The sequence below is a fragment of the Ornithorhynchus anatinus genome, chromosome 4 (genome assembly GCF_004115215.2).
Source record: "Ornithorhynchus anatinus isolate Pmale09 chromosome 4, mOrnAna1.pri.v4, whole genome shotgun sequence".
NCBI classification, from domain to species: Eukaryota; Metazoa; Chordata; class Mammalia; order Monotremata; family Ornithorhynchidae; genus Ornithorhynchus; species Ornithorhynchus anatinus.
This window is the reverse complement of record NC_041731.1, coordinates 131,167,636-131,195,335: the sequence shown is the minus strand read 5'-3', so window position 1 is coordinate 131,195,335 and position 27,700 is coordinate 131,167,636. Positions and strand designations below refer to the sequence as shown.

The 27,700-nt window shown below is 44.5% G+C and overlaps 1 protein-coding gene across 1 annotated transcript in view; it reads right to left on the bottom strand.

The window, feature by feature from the left end:
- Positions 1-227: 227 nt before the first annotated feature.
- The window catches only part of HTRA3 (HtrA serine peptidase 3), a 52,441-nt gene continuing 24,968 nt past the window's right edge, over positions 228-27,700 (bottom strand). Inside the window, exons 4-9 of the mRNA XM_029063985.2 lie at positions 26,665-26,859; positions 21,986-22,018; positions 18,113-18,227; positions 7,346-7,394; positions 4,291-4,386; positions 228-700 (exon numbers count right to left, since the gene is read on the bottom strand). Of these exons, the coding sequence (XP_028919818.1) occupies positions 535-700; positions 4,291-4,386; positions 7,346-7,394; positions 18,113-18,227; positions 21,986-22,018; positions 26,665-26,859 (654 nt within the window). The 3' untranslated portion in view covers positions 228-534. The remainder of the gene's footprint in view (positions 701-4,290; positions 4,387-7,345; positions 7,395-18,112; positions 18,228-21,985; positions 22,019-26,664; positions 26,860-27,700) is intronic.

Below are 27,700 nucleotides of genomic sequence, written 5' to 3'. Positions count from 1 at the left end.
ATGTAGTCTCAGATGGCCTCTTATCTTTCTTTGTATTTTCTCCTCCTCCTCTGCTTATGGATAGGCTTAAGCCCGATAGGATCTGTATAATCGCCCCATCCATCTTTAATCAAACAAAAATTGCATGGGAAAGTGGGGCAATTACGTGAGTGAATACGATGTGGCTAGAGTTACACTCTGTTACATCTCTCTAAGAAATATATAGCGTGTTTCTATTCCCCCCCCAAAGCTATAGCTCACTTTTAAATACTCTAATGCAAACATTCAGAACCACCGGGTCAAATTCTGCTTCTGGGAACGCTGCCCAAGCAGCTCCGGGGAGAGTCTCGGACGTCCCAGCAACGGCAAAATCCGGTCCTTCGTTTGAATCTCATTACCGCATTTACGTCTAGCTACTATAGGCAGAAATGGCTCAGGCACTCGCTAGTTCACCGTATCGTTAGTTGACAGGAAATGGAATTAGCTGAAAAGGGAGGCGTCTGACGGTCCGTCATCAGAGGGTCGGGGAATTGGGCAAGGCCTCGTTCCGTCGAATTACACGACCACTTTGGGGGCGATGTTAAAGAGCAGATCGTCATTTCCCCTTCGAACTTCCAGTAACAGCGGTGACTCGTTCATTACGGCTTCTTGCAGGTCGCTGGGAGACATCAAAGGCCGTCCATTTACCTTGACGATGATGTCCCCGGCTTTGATCCCACCGCTGCAAGAATAATCGATCAATCATATTCACAGAGCACTTACTGTGTGCAGAGCAATGTACCCAGCGCCTGGGAGAGTGCAATATAATATAACAGAGTTGGTAGACATGTTCTCTGCCCAGGACAAGCTTACAATCTTAGCTGGGGAGACAAGTATTAAATCATATGAATGATGGTATATGTTAAGTGCTTACTATATGCAAAGCACTGTCCTAAGCACTGGGGTAGATACAAAGTAATTAGGGTGTCCCACGTAGGGCTCACAGTCTTCATCCCCATTTTACAGATGAGAGAACTGAGGCCCAGAGAAGTGAAGTGATTTGCCCAAAGTCACACAGCTGACACGTTGCAGAAGTGGGATTAGAACCCATAACCTCTGACTCCCAAGCCCAGGTTCTTTCCCCTAAGCCACGAGGCTTACCCATGGGTCAGGCACTGTACTAAGCGCTGTATATAAGTGCTGTGGGGCTGAGGGAGGGGTGAATAAAGTGTGCAGATCCAACCGCAAGATGTGACACAGAAGAAAGTGGGAGTAGAGATAATGAAGGCTTAGGCGGGGAAGGCCTCTTGGAGGAGATGGGATTCTGAATAACAATAATAACAATAATGGTATTTGTTAAGTACTCACAATGTGCAAAGCATTGTTCTAAGGACTGTGGGGGCTGGATACAAGGTCATCAAGTTGTCCCATGTGGGGCTCTCAATCCTCATCCCCATTTTACAGATAAGTGAACTGCAGCTCAGAGAAGTGAAGTGACTTGCTCAAAATCACACAGCTGACAAGTGGCAGAGCAGGAATTAGAACCCATGACCTCTGACTCCCAAGGCCATGCTCTTTCCACTGAGCCACGCTGCGGGATTTTGAAGGTTGTGAGAGTGATCGTCTTTCGCCTGTGGAGGGAGAGGGAGTTTCAAGCCAGAGGCAGGATGTGGGCGAGAGGTCACTGGCCAGATAGACGAGATCGAGGTACGATGAGTAGGTTGGCATTACAGGAACGAAGTCTGAGCTGTAGTAGGAAATCAGAGAGGTGAGGTACTAATAATTATGGTATTTGTTAAGTGCTTACTATGTGGCAAGCACTGTTCTAAGCGCCAAGGCAAGGTGATGGAGTGCTTTAAAGCCGATGGGAAGGAGTTTCCGGTCAAAAGGAACATTGGGGTAGATGGTACCTTGAGGCGAGGCTGCTTGGAAAACCTCGATCGATTTTTCAACTACAGAGGTGGGGAAGTGGTGTAGTCTAATGGCAAAAGCCTGAGTCTGGGAGTCGGAACAATGGGTATGAATTCTGGATCCTGACGTGTGACCTTGGGCAAGTCATTTGCATGCTTCGTGCCTCTGTTTCTTCATCTGCAAAATGGGGATTTGATATCTGTTCTTTCTCCCCCTTAAACTGTGAGCCTCATGTGGTGACAGGGATTGAACTATCCCAGTACTTAGCACAGTGCTTGGTCTGTAGTAAGTACTCAACGAGTATCCCAATCATTCATTCATTCAACTGTATTTATTGAGCACTTTCTATGTGCAGAGCACTGAGCCAATCATTATTAGTGCTACTATTAGTCCGCTTGGAGCCAATTGCAAGGCACTGAAGAGATTTTCACTATTACCAGAGGGGGTGAAAATGTTGCCAAAAAAGTTTTTCGGAAAAGAAAAAGTTAATTTGAAGCTTTGGTATACGATGTGATGTCGTGAAAAGGAAGCGTGAAAATCTGCCCTAAAAAACCTGAATAGTTTGAATGAGCACAAGCTTAGCAAGCTGGGAGCTACTTGACTTTCAAATGATCAGCAAATCTAACTGCCATTACCAGAAAGAAAAATGATTGTTATTCAAGTGGAAGGTATGGAAGGAGTACTGCGACGTTATCAAATTATTCAGTTACTCATTTCAGATAAGTTTCAAACTCCCAGTGAGTTTAAAACCTACAGACGTTCGGCGACTGCCGAAATTCTATAGGATTTTGAAGGCAGGACGTTTTAAAGGGTTCAAGCAAAGTTTAGCCCATTTCTGGACTCCGGGTTGATAGAGAGGGAAAGGGAGGATCGCTGGAAGGAGGATTTATCAAACGTCCAGGGGGGATACCAAGGAAGAAGACCACATCTCCTCCCGGAGGCCTTCCCTGACTCACCCCTCATTTCCTTCTCTCCCACTCCCTTCTGCATCACCCTGATTAGCTCCCTTTATCCATCCCTCCCTCCGCCCCTCACCACTGAAGTCCACATCTGTAATTTTTTGATTCATACGAATGCCCGTCTTCCCCTCTAGACTGTAAACTCGATGTGGTCAGGAAATATGCCTGTCAATTCTGATTTACTGTACTCTCTCAAGCGCTTAGTACAGTGCTCTGCACACAGTAACCACTCAATAAATATGATTGGTTGATTAGCACCCTCCCTCCAGCTATCCTCTTTGCTTCCAGATGGAGATGGAATGCCAAGACGGCCGAAGTTCTAGCAAAGGATTTTGATTGAAGACACTCAAGAAGGCAGAGGGTCCGTCATCAGACTTATTCCCCTCAAAATGCCAACCAAAGTGGGAACAACCTTAAATGAGTGGTCAAATGTTTGTTTCATACATTCCAATTCTCTCTTCCCTTCCACATAAACTAAAAGAAAAACATTCTCGTCGCAGGTGATAAGCATGTGGAATTATTTTTACCACAGGGAGTGTTACAGACAAAAAGAAAGTTACCAAATGGGTCTCGAGGGGGAGACACCAGACCCAGGTTCTAATTCTGGTGCCCTCACTGGCTTACTGAGTGATCTAGGGCAAGTCATTTAAGGGTTTTGCGCCTCAGTTTCCTCATCTGTAAAATAGGGGTTCAATCCACGTTCCATTTAGACTGTGAGCCCCAAGTGGGACAGAAACGTGTCCAACCTGATTGACTTGTATCTACCCCAGAGTTTAGAACAGCGTTTGGCCCATAGTAAGCTCTTAACAAATACCACCGTTATTGTTCTAGTTATTAGGAGAGGTTATTAAAAAGTAATGAAGGGAAAATTTTGAGATGTGAGAAGGATTTAAGTTCACCCTTAGCCATGAGGATGGATGTCAGGAGGGTTAACCAGCACACCGTCAATCACTAATCAATCATTCGTATTTATTGAGTGCTTACTGGGTGCAGAACACTGTAGTTGGGTCTTGGGAGAGTACAATACAACAACAAGCAGATGCATCCCCTACCCACAGGGAGCTTACAGTCTAGAGCGGGAGACAGACATTAATATAAATAAATTACTGCTATGAGCATAAGGACTGTGGGGGAGTGGGAGAAGCAAATAAAGGGTGTAAATCCAGGAGCATCATACATTTTTTCCTAAAGTTCTTTGTGGCCATTTATTGATGCTAGACAACCATGCTGCATAACCGTTAGGACTGACCTAGTTTGGCATTTCTTACGCTCTTAGAGCGATCCTTAAAAACAATCTCTTGGATCATGATTCGCTCACTCTGCTAGAAAGCTCAAATCCCACTGGAAAAAAAAAAAGCTAGCATGCACAGATGTGAGTCTGCCTTGAATAGGAACCCTCGCCAATTTGCTTGAATAAATGTCTTCAGAATGCAGAGTATTGCTTGTTTTGGAATCTACCTACCTCTCAGAGGGTGAGCCTGAAACAACTTCATGCACATAAATTCCACTGCTGACATCAGGAAAATCGGGATTATTAAGCTTCAGTTCTTCCACCAAACTGAAAAGGGATGACAATGTCAGAATCGGATCATTTCGTATTCCAAAATGGGCCTGTGTGCGTTGGGTACATTTTAGAGCTTGCCAGAAAAGCTTAATTTGTTTCATTTTGTCCCTTTAAAGTTCACATCGGAAAACGTCAGGGTCTCTTTTTTTATGAGGTGGACCGGAGAAGGGTTTGAGAGAGGAAATTTAGCAATCCACGCTCAGCCCATCTCACAGAGGTGTGATCTGATAAAGACGATAAAGAATTGGGAGACATATAAAGGGAGAAGGAAGATATAATAATAGTTACAGTACTTGTTAATAATAATAATGTTGGTATTTGTTAAGCGCTTACTACGTGCAGAGCACTGTTCTAAGCGCTGGGGTAGATATAGGGTCATCAGGTCGTCCCACGTGAGGCTCACAGTTAATCCCAATTTTACAGATGAGGTAACCGAGGCACAGAGAAGTTAAGTGACTTGCCCACAGTCACACAGCTGACAAGTGGCAGAGCCGGGAGTCGAACCCATGATCTCTAACTCCGAAGCCCAGGCTCTTTCCTCTGAGCCATGCTGCTTCCCTAAGCGCTTACTGTGCGCCAAGCACTGTTCGGAGCACTGGGGTAGCTACAACTCAATGAGGTTAGACACAGTCCCTGTCCCACATGGGGCTTACACTCTTCATCCCCATTTTCCAGATGAGGTAAATGAGGCCCAGAGAAGTGAAGTGACTTGCCCAAGGTCATGCAGCAGACAAGGGGTGGAGCCGGGGTTAGAACCCAGGTTCTCCTGACTCCCGGGCCTGGGTTCTAGCTACTAGGCCATGCTGCTTCTGAGCACAGAGTCTCTAGTGAAGTTTTCTGACTGGTGAAGGTCTATCTCACATTTATTTTGTGACCTACAAGTTACTAGGTGATGGGTATTATGAGTTGTCATATAGAAGATTTCTGGGGGAATCAAATAAGAATTTCTGTTCCACTCTTTACTTGTCCCAGGTCCATGGAGGGTTAAGCAAAAGCGTGCAAACCAAGACCAGTTTACCATGGGAAATGATGAAAATGGCATTACTATTGCCCTCTGACGCTTAGAACAGTGCTTGGCACATAGTAAGCGCTTAACAAAAACAGTGCTTGGCACATAGTACGTGTTTAGCAAATGCCACCATCGTCATTCTTAATAAAAGCCTCGAAAGGTGACCAGATTTATATGAACGTTTCTTTAACAGTGATACAATGCACAATGTATGCTTCTCTGATTAAATGTAAATATCAGTAGTGGAAGATTTTTTTCATTAGGTTTATTTAGTGTACATTACCAATAATAATAATAATAAAAAGCAGCATGGATTAGTGGGGAAAGAGCCCGGGCTTGGGAGTCACAAGGTCATAAATTCTAATCCCAGGTCTGCCACTTGTCTGCTGTGTGAACTTGGGCAAGCCACTCAACCTCTCTGTGCCTCAATCACCTCATCTGTAAAATGGGGATTAAGAATGTGAGACCCGCATGGGACAACCTGATTACCTTGTATCTACCTCAGCTCTTAGAACAGTGTTTGGCACATAGTAAGTGCTAAACAAATACTATAATTATTATTATTATCTATGTCTCAGTTACCTCATCTGTAAAATGGAGATCCAGACCATGAGCCCCATGTGGGACAGGCACTGTGTCCAACCTGATGTGCCTAGTATTCATTCAATAGTATTTACTGAGCGCTTACTATGTGCAGAGCACTGTACTAAGCGTTAGTGCTTAACAATAAGAGAAAGCATGTGGCTTAGTGGATAGAGCATGAACCTGGGTTCTAATCTTGGTCTGCTGTGTGACTTTGGGCAAGTCACTTAATAATAATAATAATGGTGGTATTTGTTAAGCGCTTACTATGTGCAAAGCACTGTTCTAAGCGCTGGGGGGGATACAGGGTGATCAGATTGTCCCACGTGGGGCTCACAGTTTTAATCCCCATTTTACAGATGAGGTATCTGAGGCCCAGAGAAGTTAAGTGACTTGCCCACAGTCACACAACTGACAAGTGGCAGAGCCGGGAGTCGAACCCATGATCTCTGACTCCGAAGCCCAGGCTCTTTCCACTGAGCCACGCTGCTTTCCCACTTCACTTCTCCGTGCCTCAGTTCCCTCATCTGTAAAATGGGGATTGAGACTCTGAGCCCCATGTGGGACAGGGGCTGTGTCCAACCTGATTAATTTGTATTTACCCCAGAACTTAAAACAGTGCTTGGCACGTAGTAAATGCTTAACAAGTACCATAATTGTTAATTATAACAAATACCATAAATTGTGGTATTTGTTAAGCACTTATTATGTGTCAGGCACTGTACAAAGTTCTGGGGGGCGGGGGGCAGAGATACAAGCAGATTGGGCTGGACACATCCCTGTCCCACATAGGGCTCACAGTTTCGATCCTTATTTTATAGATGAGGTAACTGAGGCACAGAGGAGTGAAGTGACTTGCTCAAGGACACTCAGGAGACAAGTGGAGGAGCCGGGATTAGAACCCGTGACCTTCTGAGGCTAAGGCCCGTGCTCTATCCACTAGGCCACGCTGCTTACAGCCTTATAGTTGAGGGCATCTGTTCTTTCCCTGTAGGTCTTCAACTCCCACTGTTATCAAAGAGTGCATTATTTAGACACAGACAAGATAAGAAGTGAGCATAATGGCTTAAGGAATTTGTTGGCAAATGGACAGGACTTTTTCCTTTTCACTGTGAAAAGGGCAGCGAGTTCTGATTTACCTTCTCTGGAAAGTTAGAGTTTGGAAGTTCCAAAAAAATCTCTGCATGATTGTATAACAGTGGAATGGGCGTGAAATCACTCGCTTGAAGTTCAAATGTTGGTCGTAATCGAGACTTCAGGCAGACGGCCAGGATAACTGTGACTTGACTTGGAAAGGAGGGAGGAGAGGAGGGAGGAGAAGAGGGAGAAGTTCTCTCCATCTCTGATCCTTAAGATACCTACCTTGGAGTGATCGTCCACATCCTTATGCCAATGAACCGTTTTTTCACCTCTGGAAGAGAAAGGCAATATACTCTTAGGATTGCAGGTTCAGTAATGGACCTAGCAGAAGTGCATGGCTTAGTGGATAGAGCCCGGATCTGGGAGTCAGAAGGTTATGGATTCTAATCCCGGCTCTGACACTCATCTGCTGAGTGACCTGGGGCGAGTCACCTTAATTTACAGATGAGGGCCTCAGTTCCCTCATCTGTAAAATGGGGTATGAGACTGTGAACCCCAGGTGGGACAAGGACTTTGTCCAATCTGATTTGCTCATATCCACCAAGAAGCAGCGTGGCTTAGTGGAAGAGCCCAGGCTTGGGATTCAGAGGTCATGGGTTTGAACCCTGGCTCTGCCCCTTGTCAGCTATGTGACTGTGGGCAAGTCACTTAACTTCTCTGTGCCTCAGTTCCCTCATCTGTAAAATAGGGATTAACTATGAACCTCACATGGGACAACCTGATTACCCTCTATCTACCCCAGCGCTTAGAACAGTGCTCTGCACATAGTAAGAACTTAACAAATGCCAACATTATTATTAATCCCGGCTCTGTCACTTGTCAGCTGTGTGACTTTGGGCAAGTCACTTAACTTCTCTGTACCTCAGTTAGCTCATCTGTAAAATGGGGATGAAGACTGTGAGCCCCACATGGTACAACCTGATGATCTTGTATCTATCCCAGCGCTTAGAACAGTGCTTGGCATATAGCAAGTGCTTGACAAATACCATCATTATTATTATTACAGTGCCTGGCATGTAAGTGCTTAACAAATGCTATTATTATTATTTTTACCATCACTCCTCAGCTCCCTCCACCATTCACCGTCTGCCTTCCAACAGAGATTTCACAGTGGAGAATTTTGGGACTACCTTACTACTAATAATATGGTATTTGTTAATCCCTTATTATATGTCAAGCACTGTACTAAGTGCTGGGATAGATACGAGATCAACAGGTCCCACAAGGGGCTCACAGTCTAAGTAGGAGGGAAAACAGGGATTGAATCCCCATTCTCCAGGCGAGGGAACAATCTCCATTTTCCAGGTGCTTCCTCTGAAGCACAGAGGAAGTAAAATGACTTGCCTGACAGCTTGTCAGTGGCAGAGTTAGGATTAGAACCCAGGCCCTTTGACTCCCAGGCCGGTGTTCTTCCCACTAGGCCACGCCACTTCCCTAAGATTAGATTTCCTTGGGAGTGTTAGGGATTTGCCATTCTGGGGAGTGATTCTGATGCTAAAAACGGGTCATTTTTTAAGTGTTTCACTGGCTCACACAGTGAAACTCAGTGAGGTTGACCACTCTGTTTACCAAACTTTAATAAGTGCCAATCTCTGATATGGAGAGGTGGTCAGACAATCAACTGGTGGAGCTGTATTGGGTGCTTCCTCTGTGCCAAGCACTTTACTGAGTACTTGAGAGAGTACAAGACAGTAGAGCTGGTAGGTATGTTCCCTGACCGCAAGAAGTCTACAGTCTAATGGGGGAGGCAGACATTGAAATAAATACAGATAGGGGAAATAAGGATAAGGCAGGGAATAAAGATATGGACATAGGCTCTGTGGAACTGAGGGTGGGGTGACTATCAAGTGCTTAAAGGACTCATATATGAGTGCAAGAAGGATTATTATTATTATTAATAATAATAAATGCCTCAAATTCCTCTCCTCCAACTTTCTCCTGGACCCTCTCCAAACTGGCTTCCATCCCCTTTATTCCACTGAAACCGCCCTCTCAAAGGTCACCAAGATCTCCTTCTTGCTGATTCACCATCTAGAATCAAGCTTAGGAAGATCTGGAAACATGGCCATATAATAATAATAATAATGTTGGTATTTGTTAAGCGCTTACTATGTGCCGAGCACTGTTCTAAGCGCTGGGGTAGACATAGGGGAATCAGGTTGTCCCACGTGGGGCTCACAGTCTTAATCCCCATTTTACAGATGAGGGAACTGAGGCACAGAGAAGTTAAGTGACTTGCCCGCAGTCACACAGCCGACAAGTGGCAGAGCTGGGATTCGAACTCATGAGCCCTGACTCCAAAGCCCGTGCTCTTTCCACTGAGCCACGCTGCTTCTCCCCACTGAGCCACGCTATCAATCTGGCATCTGATTAAACCTTTTTTCCTCGGTGCACTCCCCATTCTGCATCGCCTATGCAATTGGAACTGTGACCTCTGGGCATTTGATATTCACCCCACCCCTGCCCCCACAGCACTAATGTGCAGCTTAGTTACAACTTTGAATTATTATAAATTATTTATATTAATGTCTTTCTCCTCTATACTGTGAGCTCGTTACTGACAGAAAATGTGTCTGCTAATTCTGTTTTATCATACTTTCCCTAATGCTTAGTACAGTGCTCTGCAAATAGTAAGTGCTCAATAAACCCCAATGATTGACTGATTGATTGGAGCTGGGATCAGAAAGATCTGGAGAGGTGCCTGCATCAATCTGAAATCGGGCTTAGAAAGATCCTAGAGAAGGATCCAGATAATAGTAATAATAATAATGTTGGTATTTGTTAAGCGCTTACTATGTGAAAAGCACTGTTCTAAGCGATCAGTTTGTCCCATATGGGGCTTACAGTCTTCATCCCCATTTTACAGATGAGGTATCTGAGGCCCAGAGAAGTTAAGTGACTTGCCCAAAGTCACACAGCTGCAAGAGGCAGAGCCAGGATTAGAACCCATGACCTCTGACTCCCAAGCCCGTGCTCCTTCCACTGAGCAACGCTGCTTCTCTAATGAATTTGGAACCAGACTCAGAATGATCTGGAGACATGGACTCTCCCAAGCGCTCAGTGCAGTTCTCTGCACATAGTAAGCACTCCTTAAATACCATTGATTGATTGATTATTGCCCAGATGAATCTGGAACTAAATTCAGAAGGTTGACTGGAAAATCTACTTGCCCACTCTTTTCCATCTCTCCCTCAATCTCTCTCTTCTCTCTCCCTTTCTGTCTTTCTCTTTCACTCTCTCTCTTTCTCTCTCATCAACATTCATGGTATAGTTTGTAGAGTAAATAGAAGCATTTCCTTTCACCTTATTTCTTTCATAACATCACACGTCACAACATTGCAAATCTATGGGCTTTTGAATGGGTTTAGAATTGAAGGCAAAATGGAGAGCCAATTTTGACAGGTAATGTCTCAAACTGTGTTTGCCATCTCCTCTCATACCTCTCAGCACAAAAAAATAAGAGTTGTTTCATCGCCCACGGTCAGTCAGCCAGTTTCCATCTCACCTGATTTTTTTCCCCTGAGGTCTCTCTTCAGACGGTCAATATTTACCTAGTTTTCCAAGCTCTGCATTTTCCTAAAATTCACTTTGTGAGTTGTCCAATTTCCTTTTTTTATGTGAAAGCTTTGATCACACCACAGCCCTCCCCTTAGGGACCCTGACCTTTTGGCTCAGCGACCTGTCCTGACTCTGTTGGGCTCTCCCTAGCGCTTAGCACAGTGCTCTGCCTACAGAAGGTGCTCAGTACATACCACTGACGGATTGTTGGACTGAGCAGGGAAGATTGGAAGATAACCTAGAGGATACAGGAATACCAGGCTCAGAGAGATGGAGATCTCAGAGACAGACTGATGGCACGACCCTGAAATATCTCCGGGATTGTGGTTGTGGGAGATAGGACTTGAAGGAAATAAGGCAGCTTGGCCTAGCGGAAAGAATGAGGACCTGGGTTCTAATCCCCGCTCTGCCACTTGTCTGCTGTGTTACCTTGGGCAAGTCACTTCATTTCTCTGTGCCTTAGTCATCTCATCTATAAAATGGGGATTAAGACTGTGAGGCCTATGGGGAACTGTGTCCAACCCAATTACCTAGTGTCTGGCCCAGCGCTTAGTACAATACCTGGCACATAGTAAGTGCTTAAGAAATAGCATTTTAAAAAGGGCTTATTTTGCTGGACAAATTCACTTTTTAAATCCTCAATCTTATTTATGAGTTATTACTGCATGCCCAGCACTATACTAAGCACTTGAGGGTACAATTTAACAGAGTTGGTAGATATATTCCCTGCCCACAAGGAGTTTACAGTCTAAAGGGAATAATTTTGATATTTACTAAGTTCATACTATATGACAAGCAATATACTAAGTGCTGGGATAGACACGGGATAATCAGGTCCCACGCAGTGCTCACAGAGTAAGTAGTAAGGAGAACCTCATTTTACAGATGAGGTAACTGAGGCACAGAGAAGTGAAGTGACTTGCCCAAGATCCCACAGCAGGCAATGGTGGAACCGGAATTAGAACCCAGGGCTTCTGACTCTCAGGCCCGTGCTCTTTCCAAGAGGTCGTGCTGCTTTCCAGAATCTTGACTCGACTCCAGTTGGGAGGGTGGAGCCTTTGGGGCAGCGAACTGAGGTCACTTTGGACCGAGTTCCTGGAATAAGCATCTAAAGCCAAAGGAATTCTTAGAGTTGCCACTTGCACACAAGCTCGAGGCCAGGCCGTTCCTGGGAGCCAAGAGTCAGGGAGTCGAGTCAGTCACTCAATTGTATTTATTGAGGCGGGAGGGATGAATAAAGGGAGCAAGTCAGGGTGATGCAGAAGGGAGTGGGAGAAGAAGAAAGGAGGACTTAGGGGTCTTGGAGGAGATGGGCCTTCAGTTAGGCTTTGAAGGCAAGGAGAGTCATGGTTTGACAGATATGCCCTTATCTGAAAATGTTGGTTCAATCTAGAGCAGGTTTCTCACAGGGCTTCTAGGGCCACTGTGACTCCAAAACCCAGCAAAAACTAGGAAGTTCAAGTTTTAAGAAATGCACAAGAATTCTTTGCAGCCTAAGCTTTGTCAATGAGCTGTCTGAGAGAACCTCAAGGCAAGAAAGAATCTTTTGCACACATGAAAAATGGAAAGCCTTTTTTTGTGGCTCTTTTAAAGGAAAAAAAGTACTTAATTTATTATTAAAAATATTAAATTTACCTAAAAGTGAATTAGTGATTCTTACTGGGGGACAAAAATGAACTCTTAAAGTTGAACTATATTTCAGTTGTATTATTGTTATTTTAACCACCTTGGCCATTTCAGTTTGCTTTTGCCAATCAAGACTGCTCTTTGTAGTACTTTCTCCAATAATAACAATACTGATAATAATAATGGTATGTTAAGTGCTTACTACCTGCTAAACACTGTTCTAAGCCCTGGGGTAGATACAGGATAATCAGGAGGGAGACAGTCCCTGTCCCCCATGGGGCTCACGCTAATCCCCATTTTATAAATGAGGTTACTGAGGCACAGAGACCCCATGACCTCTAGCAGCCAGGACTAGAACCCAAGTCTTTCTGACCCCCAGACCCGTGTTCTATCCACTAAGACAATGTGCTTGTGAGAATGGTATCTATTAAGTACTTATTATTGGCAATGTGGTAGATATATGATAATACGATTGGACACAATTCCTGTCCCACGTGGGGCTCACCCTGAGAGGGAGAACTGATATTTCATCCACAGTTTACAGGTAAGGAATTCGGTCAATCAATAAAAGGTAGTTGAGTCACTGATAAGTTTGGTGACGAAGCCTAAGTTCACGCAGCAGATGAGTGACAAGGCCGGAACTAGAACCCATGCCGATTCCCAGTCTTAGGCTCTTTATAAAATCAGAAACAAAAAAACAACTCATGCTCTCGAACTTTCAGAGGACACTGTGAAGCGTCATAAGATTTAGTTTCCTATCCTTTGCCATCATTATGTTATTCATACACTTCAGCCACTCTTCGTCTGCCCAAAAGGCATTCTAGGGGTTTATTGTATTTACACTCTGTTTCTTACCCAGGTAAATTCCATCTAGATCGTGCCAAGGAAAAGGGCAGAAGATCGGGACGGAGTTGCCCCAGATATTTTTCAAAAGCAGATTAGCTTTGGGTTTTTTTTAGGGTATTGGTTAAGCGCTTACTATGTGTCAAGCACTGTTTTAAGAGCAGGGGTAGATACAGGTTAATCAGAGTGGACACAGTCCCTGTATCCACATGAGGCTCACAGTCAAAGTAGGAGGGAGAGCAATGTGTCTGTTTATCATTCTATTGTACTCTCCCAAGTGCTTAGTATAGTGCTCTGCACACAGTAAGCACTCAATAAATGCAATTGACTGACTGATAAGTATTGAATCCCCCTTCTGCAGCTGAGGAAACTGAGGCCTAGAGAAATGAAGTGACCTGATCAAGGTTACACAGCAGGCAAGTGGTAGAGCTGGGATTTAGAGCCCAGGTCTTCTAGGCTTCCGGGTACGGGCTCTATTCATTAGGCCACACTGTTTCCACTTGTAAACAATCAATGGTTTTTGAGCGCTTACTGTGTGTAGAGCACTGTACTAAGCACTTGGAGAGTGCAGTAGAACAGAGTTTATAGACAGGTTCCGCACCTGTAACACCAGTTTCTTGCCAAATGACATCCAACCATCCATTGACAAGTCAACACAGTAAGCCCTCATCGATTGCAATTTCAGGAAAACAGGAAGAAACTCAACAACTAAGAGGTGTGAACTATCTCACTTGCAGTAGAAAATTTTTTAAAAAAAGGTATTAACTATGTGCCAGACACTGTATTAAGTGCTGGGGTGGATACAAGTTGATCAGGTTGGTCATAGTCCCTGTTTCACGTGGGGCTGACTGTCTCAATCACCATTTTACAGATGAGGTAACAGGCACAGAGAAGTGAAGTGACATGCCCAAGGACACACAGCAGACAAGTGGCAGAGCCGGGATTAGAAACATCTCTCCAGCCTGCTCTGTAAATCAGAGAACCAGTAAATCTTCTCGAGGGTTTATCCAGAGGAAAAGAGGTAAGCTGAAATGAAACGTGCCTTTATAAAGAATCATTTTTTTTCAAATGGTGTTTGCTAAGTGCTCATTATGTGCCAGGCACTGTACTGAGCGCTGAAGTAGATACAAGATAATCAAATTGAACTTAGCCTATGTCCCATATAGGGCTCACTCTCTTAATCCCCCTTTTACAGATGAGGTAACTGTGATGAGGCTGTAAACTCCTTGCGTGCAGGGAATGGTGGGTGTTATACTGGGTTTCTCCAGGCACTTAGTACAGTGTCCTGCACACATTGAGTACTTGACAAATACGACTGACTGATCGATTAAGACCTAGAGAATTGAAGTGACATGCCCAAGTTCACCTAGCAGACATGTGGCGGAGTCAGGATTAGAACCCATGACCTCTGACTCCCGAACCCGTGCTCTATCCACTCAGCCACGGTGCTTCTCTATCCTCCATCTCCTCCATTCTTTCTATGAAGAAGGAATCAGGGTCACTAATAGATTATGAACTTGAGTTTCTGGCTATTTTGAATTTGGTTTTTCCTTCATGTTTGGAAGAGGCCGTGTTTCAGATTAACTGTACCAGGCAAAACTCGAAACTGCATCTTACGAGTTATCAAATACCTCAAGATAGATTTGATACTTTGAAATACCTGATAAGGCATGACTGATATTGATTTTGGCAAAGTGTCAGCCAAGACACATGAAGTAAAATATGAGTTTTTCTTAACACGGGATGCATCAGGAACTCCTGTGCCGTCGGATACCTGAATGTGTAAACCAACATTTGTTAAGCCTTGATGGCCTCTCGGCTCAGCTGACACTTCTGGCAGTGTGAGTTCCTGTTTTGTTTAGTGTTTTAATGGTATTTGATGATGATGGAATTTTAAAATTCTTACTTCGTGCCAGGCATTGTGATAAACACTGGGGTTGGATACAAGCAAATTGAGTTAGACCCAGTGCCTGTCCCACATGGGGCTCACAATCTCAATTCCCCATTTTCCAGATAAGGGAACTGAATCCCAGAGGAAGTGAAGTGACTTGCCCAAGGTCACACAGCAGACAAGTGATGGAGCCTGGTATTAGAACTCAGGACCTTCTGACTCCCTGGCCCGGGGTGTCTCCACTACGCCATGCTTTTAAGACCTTATTACATGCCAGGCACACTTCTGAGTGCTGGGGTAGACACCAAACAATCAGATTGGACCCAGTCCCTGTCCCACATGTGGCTCACAGTCTTAATCCCCATTTTACAGACAAGGGAACTGAAGCCCAGAAAAGTGAAGTAGTGTCTCCTAGGGGATAGACCTTGGAGCCAGATAGGACCTGAGTTCTAATTCCGCTTCTGCCACTTGTCTGCTGTATGCCCCTGGGCAGTCACTTCATTTCTCTGGGCCTCAGTTGCCCCATGCGTTAAAATAGGGATCTGTGACCTGTTCTCCCACCGATTTAGACTGTGAGCCCCATGTGAGACAGGGACTGTGTCCAACCTGATGATCTTGTCTCTAGCTCAGAGTTCAGTCTGATGGTTCATTCATTCAATAGTATTTATTGAGCGCTTACTATGTGCAGAGCACTGTACTAAGCGCTTGGGATGAACAGGTCGGCAACAGATAGAGACAGTCCCTGCCGTTTGACGGGCTTACGGTCTAATCGGGGGAGATGGACAGACAAGAACAATGGCAAAACAACATATGCCACAATTATTATTATCATCTTTACCATAAATATTATCCATCCACCTCCACATCAAACAGAAACTCTTTACCATCAGCTTTAAAGCTTCCATTCCCTTGCCTCCTCCTACCCTCCCCTCCCTTCTCTCCTTCTCCATCCCAGCCTGCACACTCTGCTCCTCTGCTGCCGCTCACCTCCTCACTGGGCCTCCTTCTCGCCCATCCCGCCGCCGACCACGTCCTGCCTCTGGCCTGGAACGTCCTCCCTCCTCAAATCCAATAGACAATGATTCTCCCCCACCTTCAAAGCCTTCTTGAAGTCTCATCTCCTCCAAGAGGCCTTCCCTGACTAAGTCCTCCTTTCCTCTTCTCCCACGCCCTTCTGCGTCACCCTGACTTGCTCCCTTTATTCATCTCCCTTCCCAGCCCCAGAACACTTATGTCCTTATCTGTCATTTATTTATATTAATGTCTGTCTGCCCCTCTAGACTGTGAGTTCATTGTGGGCAGGAAATATCTGTTTATTGTTATATTGTACTCTCTCCCAGTGGCTTAGTACAGAACTCTTCAGACAGTAAGCATTCAATAAATACGTTTGACTGACTGATTGACTAGAGATTCGAGGCCGATTCTCCCACCTATAAAGACTGGAAGCCTCATGTACGACAGGGACTGTAAGCTCGTTTTGGGCAAGAAATGTGTCTGTTTATTGTTATATATAGTATTCTCCCAAATGCTTAGTAAAGTACTCTGCACGCAGTACACACTCAATAAATACAATTGAATTGACTGAATGAATGAAAGGGACTGTGTCCAACCTGATTATCTTGTCTTTACCTCAGAGCTCAGTATGATGCTTGGCACACCATAAGCACTTAAATACCACAATTATTATCGCTATCGTTATTATTATTATTATTTTCATCCATCCTCCCTCCTGACAGATGGATGCCTTCGGAGGATTTACAGTGAGGCCTGAAAACAGAGGGGAGAAGTTTTAGGAGAGAAAGTAGGCCGAGAGGAGAAATCAGAGGATTTTTAAGACCAAGTGACCTGGTAAAAGGGAGCAGGAAAGACAGAAGGCCAAACATCCGTCTGACAGATGAGGCAGGAAGGAGGTGGGGAGAAGCTGTCACAAACGGGTCACGGGAAACCGGGATGAGGCGACGGGGTGGGCTGAGATCAAAGCCTGACAACAGGAAATGGAGATGATGCAAAGAAGCAGCTGCTGAATTTGGCCATGCTCGGAATACCGGGGGACGGGAAACGGTGGGCGGCAGGAGAGGGAGAAGCGAAGACTCGCTCCCGTGTTCAAAACGCCACCGGACACTTCAGAAGAAAACCTAGCTGGTCCCTGAGGAGGAGGATGGAGTAGAAAGATGAGAAAAACTCCATTTTCACAATGAGACCTTCTTTTAGGCAAGCACAACAGACTCCGGGAGGCTGTTTTCATCCATGGCGATCAACGCATTGCAATACAGAATGTTCCCCTCCAAACACCCGATTGTTTTAGGTACGCACAGAAGCTACCGGTTCCGTTTCCGGGCTTTAGTTTATTGGCCTTGACTCTCAGGCCTAAGAAGGTGACATAAGTAGAATAATAATAGTGGTATCTAAGTACTCACTAGAGCCCGAGCCTGGGAATCAGAAGCTCATGGGTTCTAATCCCGGCTCCACCACTTATTTGCTGTGTGACCTTGGGCAACTCACTTAGGTTCTCTGGGCCTCAGTGACCTCATTTAAAATGGGGATTGAGACTTTGAGCCCCACATGGGACAGGGACTGTTTGCAAACCAATTTGCTTATATTCACCCCAGCGCTTAGTACAGTGCCTGGCACATAGTAAGCCTGTTTACCTGTTTTGTTGTCTGTCTCCCCCCTTCTTGACTGTGAGCTCACTGTTGGGTAGCATTTGCCTCTATTTGTTGCTGAATTGTACTTTCCAAGTGCTTAGTACAGTGCTCTGCACACAGTAAGCGCTCAATAAATACGAGTGAATGAATGAAATAAGTGCTTAACAAGTACCATTATTATTATTATTGTTATTATTATTATTATGTTCCAAGCCCCATACTAAACACCGAGGTAGATACAAAATAATCAGTTCCCATGTGGGGCTCCCCATCTAAGTAGGAGGGAGAACAGGTTTTAAACCCCATTTTACAGAAGAAGGAACTGGGAGAGAACAGAGAAGTAAAGTGACTTGCCCAAGGTCACACCTCAGAGGGCATAGACAGTGACCTCAGAGCCTTTAATCACACCCCCTCCCTGGCTTTTACCTTTATTTGGCTTGTCGTGCGATTCCGTGAGGAACTGGCTAATTCGGTCTGAGGGAATCGCAAAGGAAATCCCGGCTGTCACTTTCAAAGTGTTTATCCCAATTACTTCTCCATCCTGTGGAAAGAGAGAACTGTGTGAGGGGCTATCCAAGGATAGTAAAGTAAACCATACCGACTTTACATATTTCAAAAGATTAAATACCATTTATCAAGAAAGAGCTGTTTTTCCAGTAAGATATGCCATTGGTGTGTTCTAAAAATGGTCTTGAGGTAAGGTTCTTTACCAGTTTCTAATTTTATTCTCTCATCTGCGGTAATCTAGTTGTAAACATGGGATACACCATGTGACCTGCTTTCTCCGCTAGGCTGCTCTATTCCTCAAGAAATTCACTCAGATGTGCTGCTTTTAAAGGTTAAGGAAGGTGAAATTGTTGGCTCAAACAGCGCTCTATCATAATATAGATTTTTTATTATTCACACTGATATGTATTACATGTATTCAATAATATATCTTACATACCATAAATAGTGCTAAGATACATAGAGATTTCATTAATCAATAGCCTTTTATTGAGTATCTGCTGTGTGTAGAGGACTGTACTGAACCCTGGGGAGAAAAGAATAGACTTAGAAGAGCTAATTGCTTTCCTAAAGGAAATATATCTATTTTATCCATCTACTTTATCTATTTATGTATCCTTATCTTCTTATCTTTATTCATTCATTCAAACATATTTATTGAGCTTTTACTGTGTGCAAAGCACTGTACTAAGTGCTTGGGAGAGTAAAATACAAAAACAGATACATTCCCTGCCTACAGTGAAATCTACCTATTTATCTTTCTATCTTATCCATCTACTTTATCTATGTATGTATCTTTACCTATCTTTATCTTTCTATCCATCTACCCATCTATGTCATCTATCTTATTGATGTCTGTTTACTTGTTTTGATGCCTGTCTCCCCTTCTAGACTGTGAGCCTGTTGTGGGCAAGGATCATCTCTGTTACTGAATTGTACTTTCCAAGCATTTAGTACAGAACTCTGCACACAGTAAGCGCTCAATAAATGTGATTAAATGAATGAATCTTACCCATCTAGTCTATGTATCTATGTATCTTTACCTATCTATCCATTCATTCATTCAATTGTATTTATTGAGCACGTACTCAATACTCAGCACTTACTAAGCGCTGTACTAAGCGCTTGGGAGACTACAGTGCAAAAACAAAGACACATTCCCTGCCCACAGAGAGACCTACCTACCCACCTCTCTAATCCATCATCTCTGTATCTTCACTTCTCTTTAACTATCTATCAGGCAATCCATCTATCTAAATTACCTATCTTATCCATCTACTTTATCTCTCTCTGTATATCTACCTACGTGGCTCAGTGGAAAGAGCACGGGCTTAGGAGTCAGAGGTCATGGGTTCTAATTCCGGCTCCTCCACTTGTCAGCTGTGTCACTTTGGGCAAGTCATTTAACTTCTCTGGGACTCAGTTACCTCATCTGTAAAATGGGGATGAAGACTGTGAGCCCCACATGGGACAATGTGATGACTTTGTATCTACCCCAGTGCTTAGAACAGTGCTTGGCACATAGTAAGCGCTTAACAAATACCAACATTATTATTGTTATTATCTATTCATCCATCTATCTTTGGGGACAACTGGGAGGAGGGAAAAAAGAGGGACAGAGAAAGTTTGATCTTCCCAGTGAATACAGCGATTGGTTACCCTCTAGACTGTAAGTTTGTTACGGACAGGGAACGTGTCTGTCAAATTCAGTTGTACTAAACTATCCCAAGCACTCAGCATGTAGCAAGCACGCACCAAGATGGCCTCCTCACCATGAAGGAGAGCTTGACGGGAGATTACAGGTTACAGGGCCCCGATGAGCCCACAAGGCCTGGATTTTGATCTCGAACCTTGATCTCGTCTGTCTCGCCGCCGACCTCTCACCCACATCCTGCCTCTGGCCTGTAACGCCCTCCCTCTTCATAGCTGACAGACTATTAAGTGTATATATCTATAATTCTATACATATCTATAATTCTATTTATATTGATGCCCGTTTACTTGTTTTGATGTTTACCTCCCCTCTTCTAGACTGTAAGCCCGGTGTGGGCAGGGATTGTCTCTATTGCTGAATTGTACTATCCAAGAGCTTAGTACAGTGTTGTGCACACACTAAGTGCTCCATAAATACGATTGAATGATTAAATACTCTCCCCACCTATAAAGCCTTATTGAAGGCCCATCTCCTCCAAGAGGCCTTCCCTGACTTACGCCCTCTTTCCCTTTTCTTCATCTCCCTTCGGTGTTGCCCTGACTCGCTCCCTTTGACATGGTGGATAGATCTAGGGCCTGGGAGTCAGGAGGTCATGGGTTCTAATCCTGCCTCTGCCATTTGGCTGCGGTGTGACCTTGAGTAAGTCATTTCACTTCTCTGGGCTTCAGTTACCTCATCCAAAAATAGGGATTGAGACTGTGAGCCCCATGTGGAATAGAGACTGTGCCCAACCTGATTTACTAGTATTCATTGATTCAATAGCATTTATTGAGCACTTAATATGTACAGAGCACTGTACTAAGCACTTGGAATGTACAATTCGGCAACAGATAGAGACAATCTCTGTCCATGGACAGGCTTACAGTCTAATTGGGGGAGACAGACAGACAAAAACAGTAGCAATAAATAGAATCGAGGGGATGTACATCTCATTAACAAAATAAATAGGGCAATAAAAATATATACAAATGAGCGGACGAGCACAGTGCTGAGGGGAGGGGAAGGGAGAGGGGGAGGAGCAGAGGGAAAGCGGGGGAAAAGGGCACTTAGCTGAGGGAAGGTGGTGGGGGGGTAGAGGGGGAGCAGAGGCAGCAGAGGGAAAAGGGGAAGGTCAGTCTGGGAAGGCCTCCTGGAGGAGGTGAGCTCTCAGAGGGGAAGAGAATGAGTTTGGCAGAGGTGAGGAGGGAGGGCGTTCCAGGACCGTGGGAGGACGTGGGCCAGGGGTCGACGGCGGGATAGGCGAGAACGGGGGATGGTGAGGAGGAGGGCGGCAGAGAAGCGGAGCGTGCGGGGTGGGCGGTAGAAAGAGAGAAGAGAGGAGAGGTAGGAAGGGGCAAGGGGATGGACAGCCTCGAAACCTAGAGTGAGAAGTTTTTGTTTCGTGCGGAGTTTGATAGGCAACCATCTACCCACCCCAGTGTTTAGAATTATTTATGTTAATGTATGTCTCTCCTTCTAGACTGTAAGCTCGTAGACAGGGAATGGATTCATTCATTCAATCGTTTTTATTGAGCGCTTACTGTGTGCAGCTCACTGTACCAAGCGTACTATATTGTGCTATTGTACTCTCCCACAGCACAGTTCGTTGTGGACAGGGAATGCATATGTTATGTTGTTCTATCGTATTCTCCCAAGGGCTTAGTTCAGTGCTCTGCACACAGTAAGTGCTCAGTAAATGCCAGTGTGACTGGATATCTTTCCTCAACTCCTAACATCTTTCCGTCAGACATTTTGCACAATTGGTTTCCTGATTGTTTGAGAGCCGCCCCTGTCCTGCGGGATTGCCCTTGTTTTCTGTCCCTGGTGAATACTGTCATGTCACGGGCAGGAGCAACTGGCTATAGAAAAGCTCCCCTGCAAAAATAAACTCAAAATTCTGCAGATGAGGGAAAGCTGTGATTCTGGGAACGACCTTTCCATTTCCTTTCCCGTGCAGGAAAACAAAGCCGTGTGTGCATGTGCCACGGAAGGATTAAGGTCTCTTTGGAAATAGAGAATTACATTTATCCACTCACAGCTCCCCTGCTCCTCCCCAAATTAAAAGTAAATTAAGAACCAACCTGTGAAGGTAAACTTACCAAATTAACCAGCGGTCCTCCAGAATTTCCATACTGTGAAAGAAGAGAAAAGGTTTCAAATTTCCTCATTCTACCCCATTGCATTAAAAAAAATTATAATTGCATTTTTTTAAATGGTATTTCTTCTTCTTCTTTCATTCATTCACTAGTATGTGCTTGATACTGTAATAAGTGCTGGGGGAGAAATAAATTAATCAGTTTGGATACAATCCCTGTCCCACATGGAGCTCATGGTCTTAATCCCTATTTTTCAGATGAGGGAACCGAGGCCCATAGAAGTGATTTGCCCAAAGTCACATAACTGACATTTAGCAGTGCTGGGATTAGAACCCAGGTCTTCTGAATCCCAGACCTGTGCTCTTTCCACTAGGCCACATTGCTTACTGATTCCAATTCCAATCGCAATAATGGATAATAAAGCTGCCCCTTAATGGTAGCTGCTACTAAAGATAACTTAAATATATATATCACTCAATTCATGGAATTTATTGAACAGCTGGCAGTAGCAATATTTATTAATACTTACATTAATTTTTATATATAGTATATGTCTATATTTAATATAAATAATATATTATTATATAATAAATGTATTTAATATTTATTAATACTGTGTTTACTGAGTACAGAATACTTTACTAAGCCCTGGGAAAGAGTACACAGGTGGGAATTGCACACGAACCTTGACCACTGAGAGGCTCACAATTTCACGGGGTGTAGAACGCTGTACTAATTGCTTAGGAGAGTTCACTACGCATAAAATCAATCAGTGGTATTTGCTGAGTGTTTATTGTGTGCAGAGCCCTGTAGGGAAGCAACACAGCCTAGTGGAAAGAGCATGAGTCAAGGAATTAGAGGACCTGGGTTCTAATCCCAGCTCTGCCTCTTGACTGCTGTGTGACCTCAGGTGAGTCACTTTATTTCTCTTTGCCTCAGTTTCCTCATCTGCAAATTGGGATTGTAGTATCCGTTCTCCCTCCTACTTTGTAAACCCATGTGGGACCAGACTGTGTTGTATCTATCCCAGTATTTAGTACGGTGCTTGGCACATAGTAAGCACTTAACAAATACCACAATTATTAGTATAATTAGTATTACTAAGTGCTCTGAAGAGTACATATGACAGAAGATGCAATTCTTGCCCTCAGAGTGATTAAAATTGAATTATGATAACCTCTTTAGGATAGAAATGTCTCCAGGGTTCATGATTCCTCTAGACTGTAAGCTCTCTGTGGGCAGGGAACATGTCAGTCAACTTTACTGAATTGTACTCACACGAGAGCTTAGTACAGAGCTCTTCACAGAATAAGCGGTCAATAAATACAAATCAATTGTATAGAGAGAGCTCTTATTGTGTGCAGGCCTTGTACTAAGCACTTGGGAGGATATTATTGTGGCATTTATTTATTGTGGCATTTGTTAAGCACGTACAATGTGTCAGGCACTGTACTAAGCGCTGGGGTGGATACAAGCAAAACAGGTTGGACGCAGTCCCTGTCCCTCGTGGGCCTCACGGTCTCAATTCCCATTTTCCAGCTGAGGGGACTGAGGCACAGGGAAGTGAAGTGACTTGCCCAAGGTCACACAGCAGACAGGTGAGGGAGACGGCATTAGAACCCATGACCTACTGAATCCCAGGCCGGTGCGCTATCCATTAAGCCATGCTGCTTCTCCAGTACAAAATACAATATTGTGCAATATAACAGAGATGGTAGACATCTTCTGTGCCCACAACAAGTGGTTACCAACAGTGATGATGATGGTTTCTGGCAGAGTTGAGGCTCAATAAAATATTGGTGACTGGCTGACTGCCTTAGGATATGTCAGCCTGAGTTTCTCTGAGCAAGGAAATTCATTCTGAAACTGCAGATTCTTGGGAAAAAGCACCACGTAGGACAGACAATTTTCCAACCCTCTTTCCCTTTTCCATTCCACCCTTTTCCCATATTTATAGACTCTTCTATAAAATTTGGATCAAAGTGCATTGGACAAAACCTTTTGACCTTGTCTTTGCTTAGAAGCTTGTTGCTACTTAATTTAAAAAATAATAATAAATATGGTATTTGTAAGGGCTATATGCCAAACACTGTTCTAAGCCCTGGGATAGATGTAAGCTAATCAGGTTGGACACAGTCTCTGTCCCCCATGGGGCTTACAGTCTTAATCCTCATTTTACAGATGAGGCCACTGAGGCACAGAGAAGTGAAGTGGCTTCCCCAAGGGCACACAGCAGACACGTGGCAGAGCTGGGATTAGAACTCACGTCCTTTGACTCCCAGGTCTGGGTTCTTTCCACGAGGCCACGATTGGTATCTGTTAAGTGCTTACTATGCTGAGCACTGTTCTAAGTCCTGGAGTGGATTCCAAGTGATTACATTTATTATTTTAGTTTTGAAGGAGGCAAAAGTCATAAAGGAGAGAGTTTCTTTGAAGGAACTTCCTGTCTTGTGGGCTTCATGCTGTTTTTCCTTTTTTCCCCAAAGGCTTCTTTGTTTAGCATTTCTAGCGAGAATGTCAAGATTCCATCAAGTCAGTGGGGAGGGTAGGTACAGCATTTAAGTGATTTCCCAAACCAATTTATGTTTTCCTTCCTGTGAGAAAATTTCCAACTCTAATAAAATATGAAACCTGAGGTAAACAAGGCGTCGCCTCAGTTCACTGATTTGGAAAAGGGTCAAGTAATAATAATAAGAATGGCATTTGTTCAGCTCTTACTATGCATCAAGCACTGGCCTAAGCGCTGGGGTTTGCTGGGGAGCCAGTATGGCTTAGTGGAAAGAGCATAGGCTTGGGAGTCAGAGGACGTGGGTTCTAATCCTGGCTCCGCCACTTGTCTGTTGTGTGACCTTGGTAAGGCACTTAACTTCTCTGTGCCTCAGTTACCTCCCTGGTAAAATGGGGATGAAAACTGTGAGCCCCATGTGGGACAACCTGCTTTACTTGCATCTACCCCAGCGCTTAGGCCAGTGCTCGGCACATAGTATGTGCTTAACTAATACCATAATTATTATTAAAATACAAGCTAATGCGGTTAGTCTCCTCTAATGCTGATTTTAGGAATAGGAATTTCCAAGGGCCGAGATCAGCAGGGAGCGATCCAGGATATCCGACAAGCTAAAATTCCCACTGCTGATGAGTCTGTATTCCTTTACATGTTGGGAAAAGCTTTTCCGAGAACTGGACTTTGAAGATCTGGTCTGTCAATTATTTGTATTTATTGAGCGCTTACTGTGTGCAGAGCACAGTACTAAGCTCTTTAGAGTTTTCTTTTTGCAATGGTATTTGTTAAGCACTTACTAAGTGCCTGGTACTGTATTAAGCACTGGGGCAGGTAGAAGCTAATCAGGTTGGACACAGTCGGTGTCCAAAATAGGGGTCACAGTAATAATCCCCATTTGTATATCTGAGGTAACTAGATTGGGAGAACAAGATATAACGGAGTCGGTAGACACATCCCCTGCTCCCAGCGAGCTTATGTGTCTTGAGCTTCTGCTGGCATTTTCTGAAGTGCTCAGTACAGCACCCCACATCCTCCTTCGGGCACTCAATAAATGCCACTGCTACTTATCCCTTCCTTCTTGGAATGTAGACACTTCTTTTTTTTCATCAGTGGTATGTGTTAAGCACTTACTATGTGCCAAGCACTGTTCTAGGTCCTGGGGTAGAGACTGGTAGTAAGCTCATTGCGGGCAAGGGATGTGTCTGTTTATTATTGTTTATTCTGTGTATTCTGTTTATTCTGTTACCGATTTGTACATTCCAAGCGCTTAGTACAGTGCTCTGCACATAGTAAGCGCTCAATAAATACTATTGAATGAATGATTGTACTGTCCTTTTCCAAGTGCTCAGTGCAGGGCTTGGCACACATTAAGTACTTAATAATTATGATCGAATGAATGAATGAATTTCATTCATTCATTCAATAGTATTTATTGAGCACTTACTGTGAATGAAAGGTTGGTTGCAACCCATATTACATATTGGGCTCTCAGTCTCAATCCCCATGGCATAGTGGGTAGAGCCCGGGCCTAGGAGGCTGGGAGTCAGAAGGTCATGGGTTCTAATCCTGCCTCTGCCTCTTGTTTGCTGTGTGACCTTGAGGAAGTCACTTCACCCCTCTGTGCCTCAGTTACCTCATCTGGAAAATGGGGATTGAGACTGTGAGCCCCATGTGCGACGGGGATTGTGACCAACTTGATTAGATTGTATCTACCCCGGCATTTAGTGCAGCGCCTGGCACATAGTAAGTGTATACCAAATTCCACAATTATTACTCTTATTATTATAGATGAGGAAACTGAGGCTCAGAGAAGCTCAGAGACTTGCCCAAGGTCCCATTTGCCCAAGGCCCAAGTGAAGTGATGGAGCCAAGCTGAAAATCGAGATCCTTCTTCCTCCTAAGGCCGTGCCCTAGCCACTCGGCCACACTGCCTTTCCCTACCAAATGTCTCTATTGTATGACCTAGGTCAAGTCACTTCACTTCATCTGTAAAATGGGGATGGACCCCGTGAGTCCTCTGTGGGACAGGGACCGTGTCCAACCCGATTTGCTTGTAACTACCCCAGCGCCTAGTACAGCTCCCGGCACATAGTAAGCGCTTAAACACCCCAGTGATGATTTTTATGCTCCTGAACGTGAGTCCTCGTGGCTTTCACTTGGCCGGGCGCCCACGACTCACGTTGATGATGGCGTCCGTCTGAATGTAGTCCATGTCCGAGTCCTTCAGGCCGAGCTCCTTCCCGTCTCGCTGGGCCGTGCTGACGATTCCCGTCGTCACCGTGTTCTGTAAGGCAAAGGGGCTTCCGATGGCCACGACAAACTCTCCGGGCCGCAGGTCAGATGAGTGACCCAGCAACAACACTGGAAGTTTTTTCTAGGGGTGGAGAGGGTCAAAAAGAGAGAAAATTTACAAGGGGCTTCGCCATCTGTTGTGCAAGGAAGATAGATAATCATCTTTATTGAGCACTTATTGGGCGCAGAGCACTGTAATAAGCATTTGGAAGAGGACTTTACAACAATTAACAGACACATTCCCTGCCCACAACAAGCTTCCTCTCTAAAGGAAATTACCACTGAGGTGGCCACGTGGTTTCCAATCACCCCAACGTTTACTAACTGATGGTAAAGAGGAGAAGCAGCATTGCCTAATAGAGTCCGGGCTTGGGAGGCAGAAAGACCTGGGTTCTAATTCCGGCTCTGCCATTTATCTGCTGTGGGATCTTGGACAAGTCACTTCACTTTTCTGGGACTCAGTTTCCCTCATCTGGAAAGTGAGGATTAAGACTGTGAGCCCTATGTGGGACAGGGATTGTGTCCTCATGAGCAGGGAACGTGTCTCTCTGTCGTCGTACCGTCCTCCCCGAAGTGCTTAGTACAGTGCTTGGCACACAGTAAGTGCTCCATAAATATGGATGAATGACTGAATGCCTCCAAGGCCTGAGCTCTTTCCCCTAGATCACTCCACCTGACAGCTAGATTGATTGATTGATTCATTCATTCGATCATATTTTTTAAGCACATACTGGGTGCAGAGCACTGTACTAAGTGCTTGGGAAAGTACACTACAACAGGGGACAGTGACATTCCCTGCCCACAACGAGCTTACAGTCTAGAGGGTTGCAGACAGACATCGATACAAATAAATAGATAGAGATGGACATAAGTGGTGTGGGGCTGGGAGGTGGGAAGAGCAAAAGAAGCAAGTCAAGTCGATG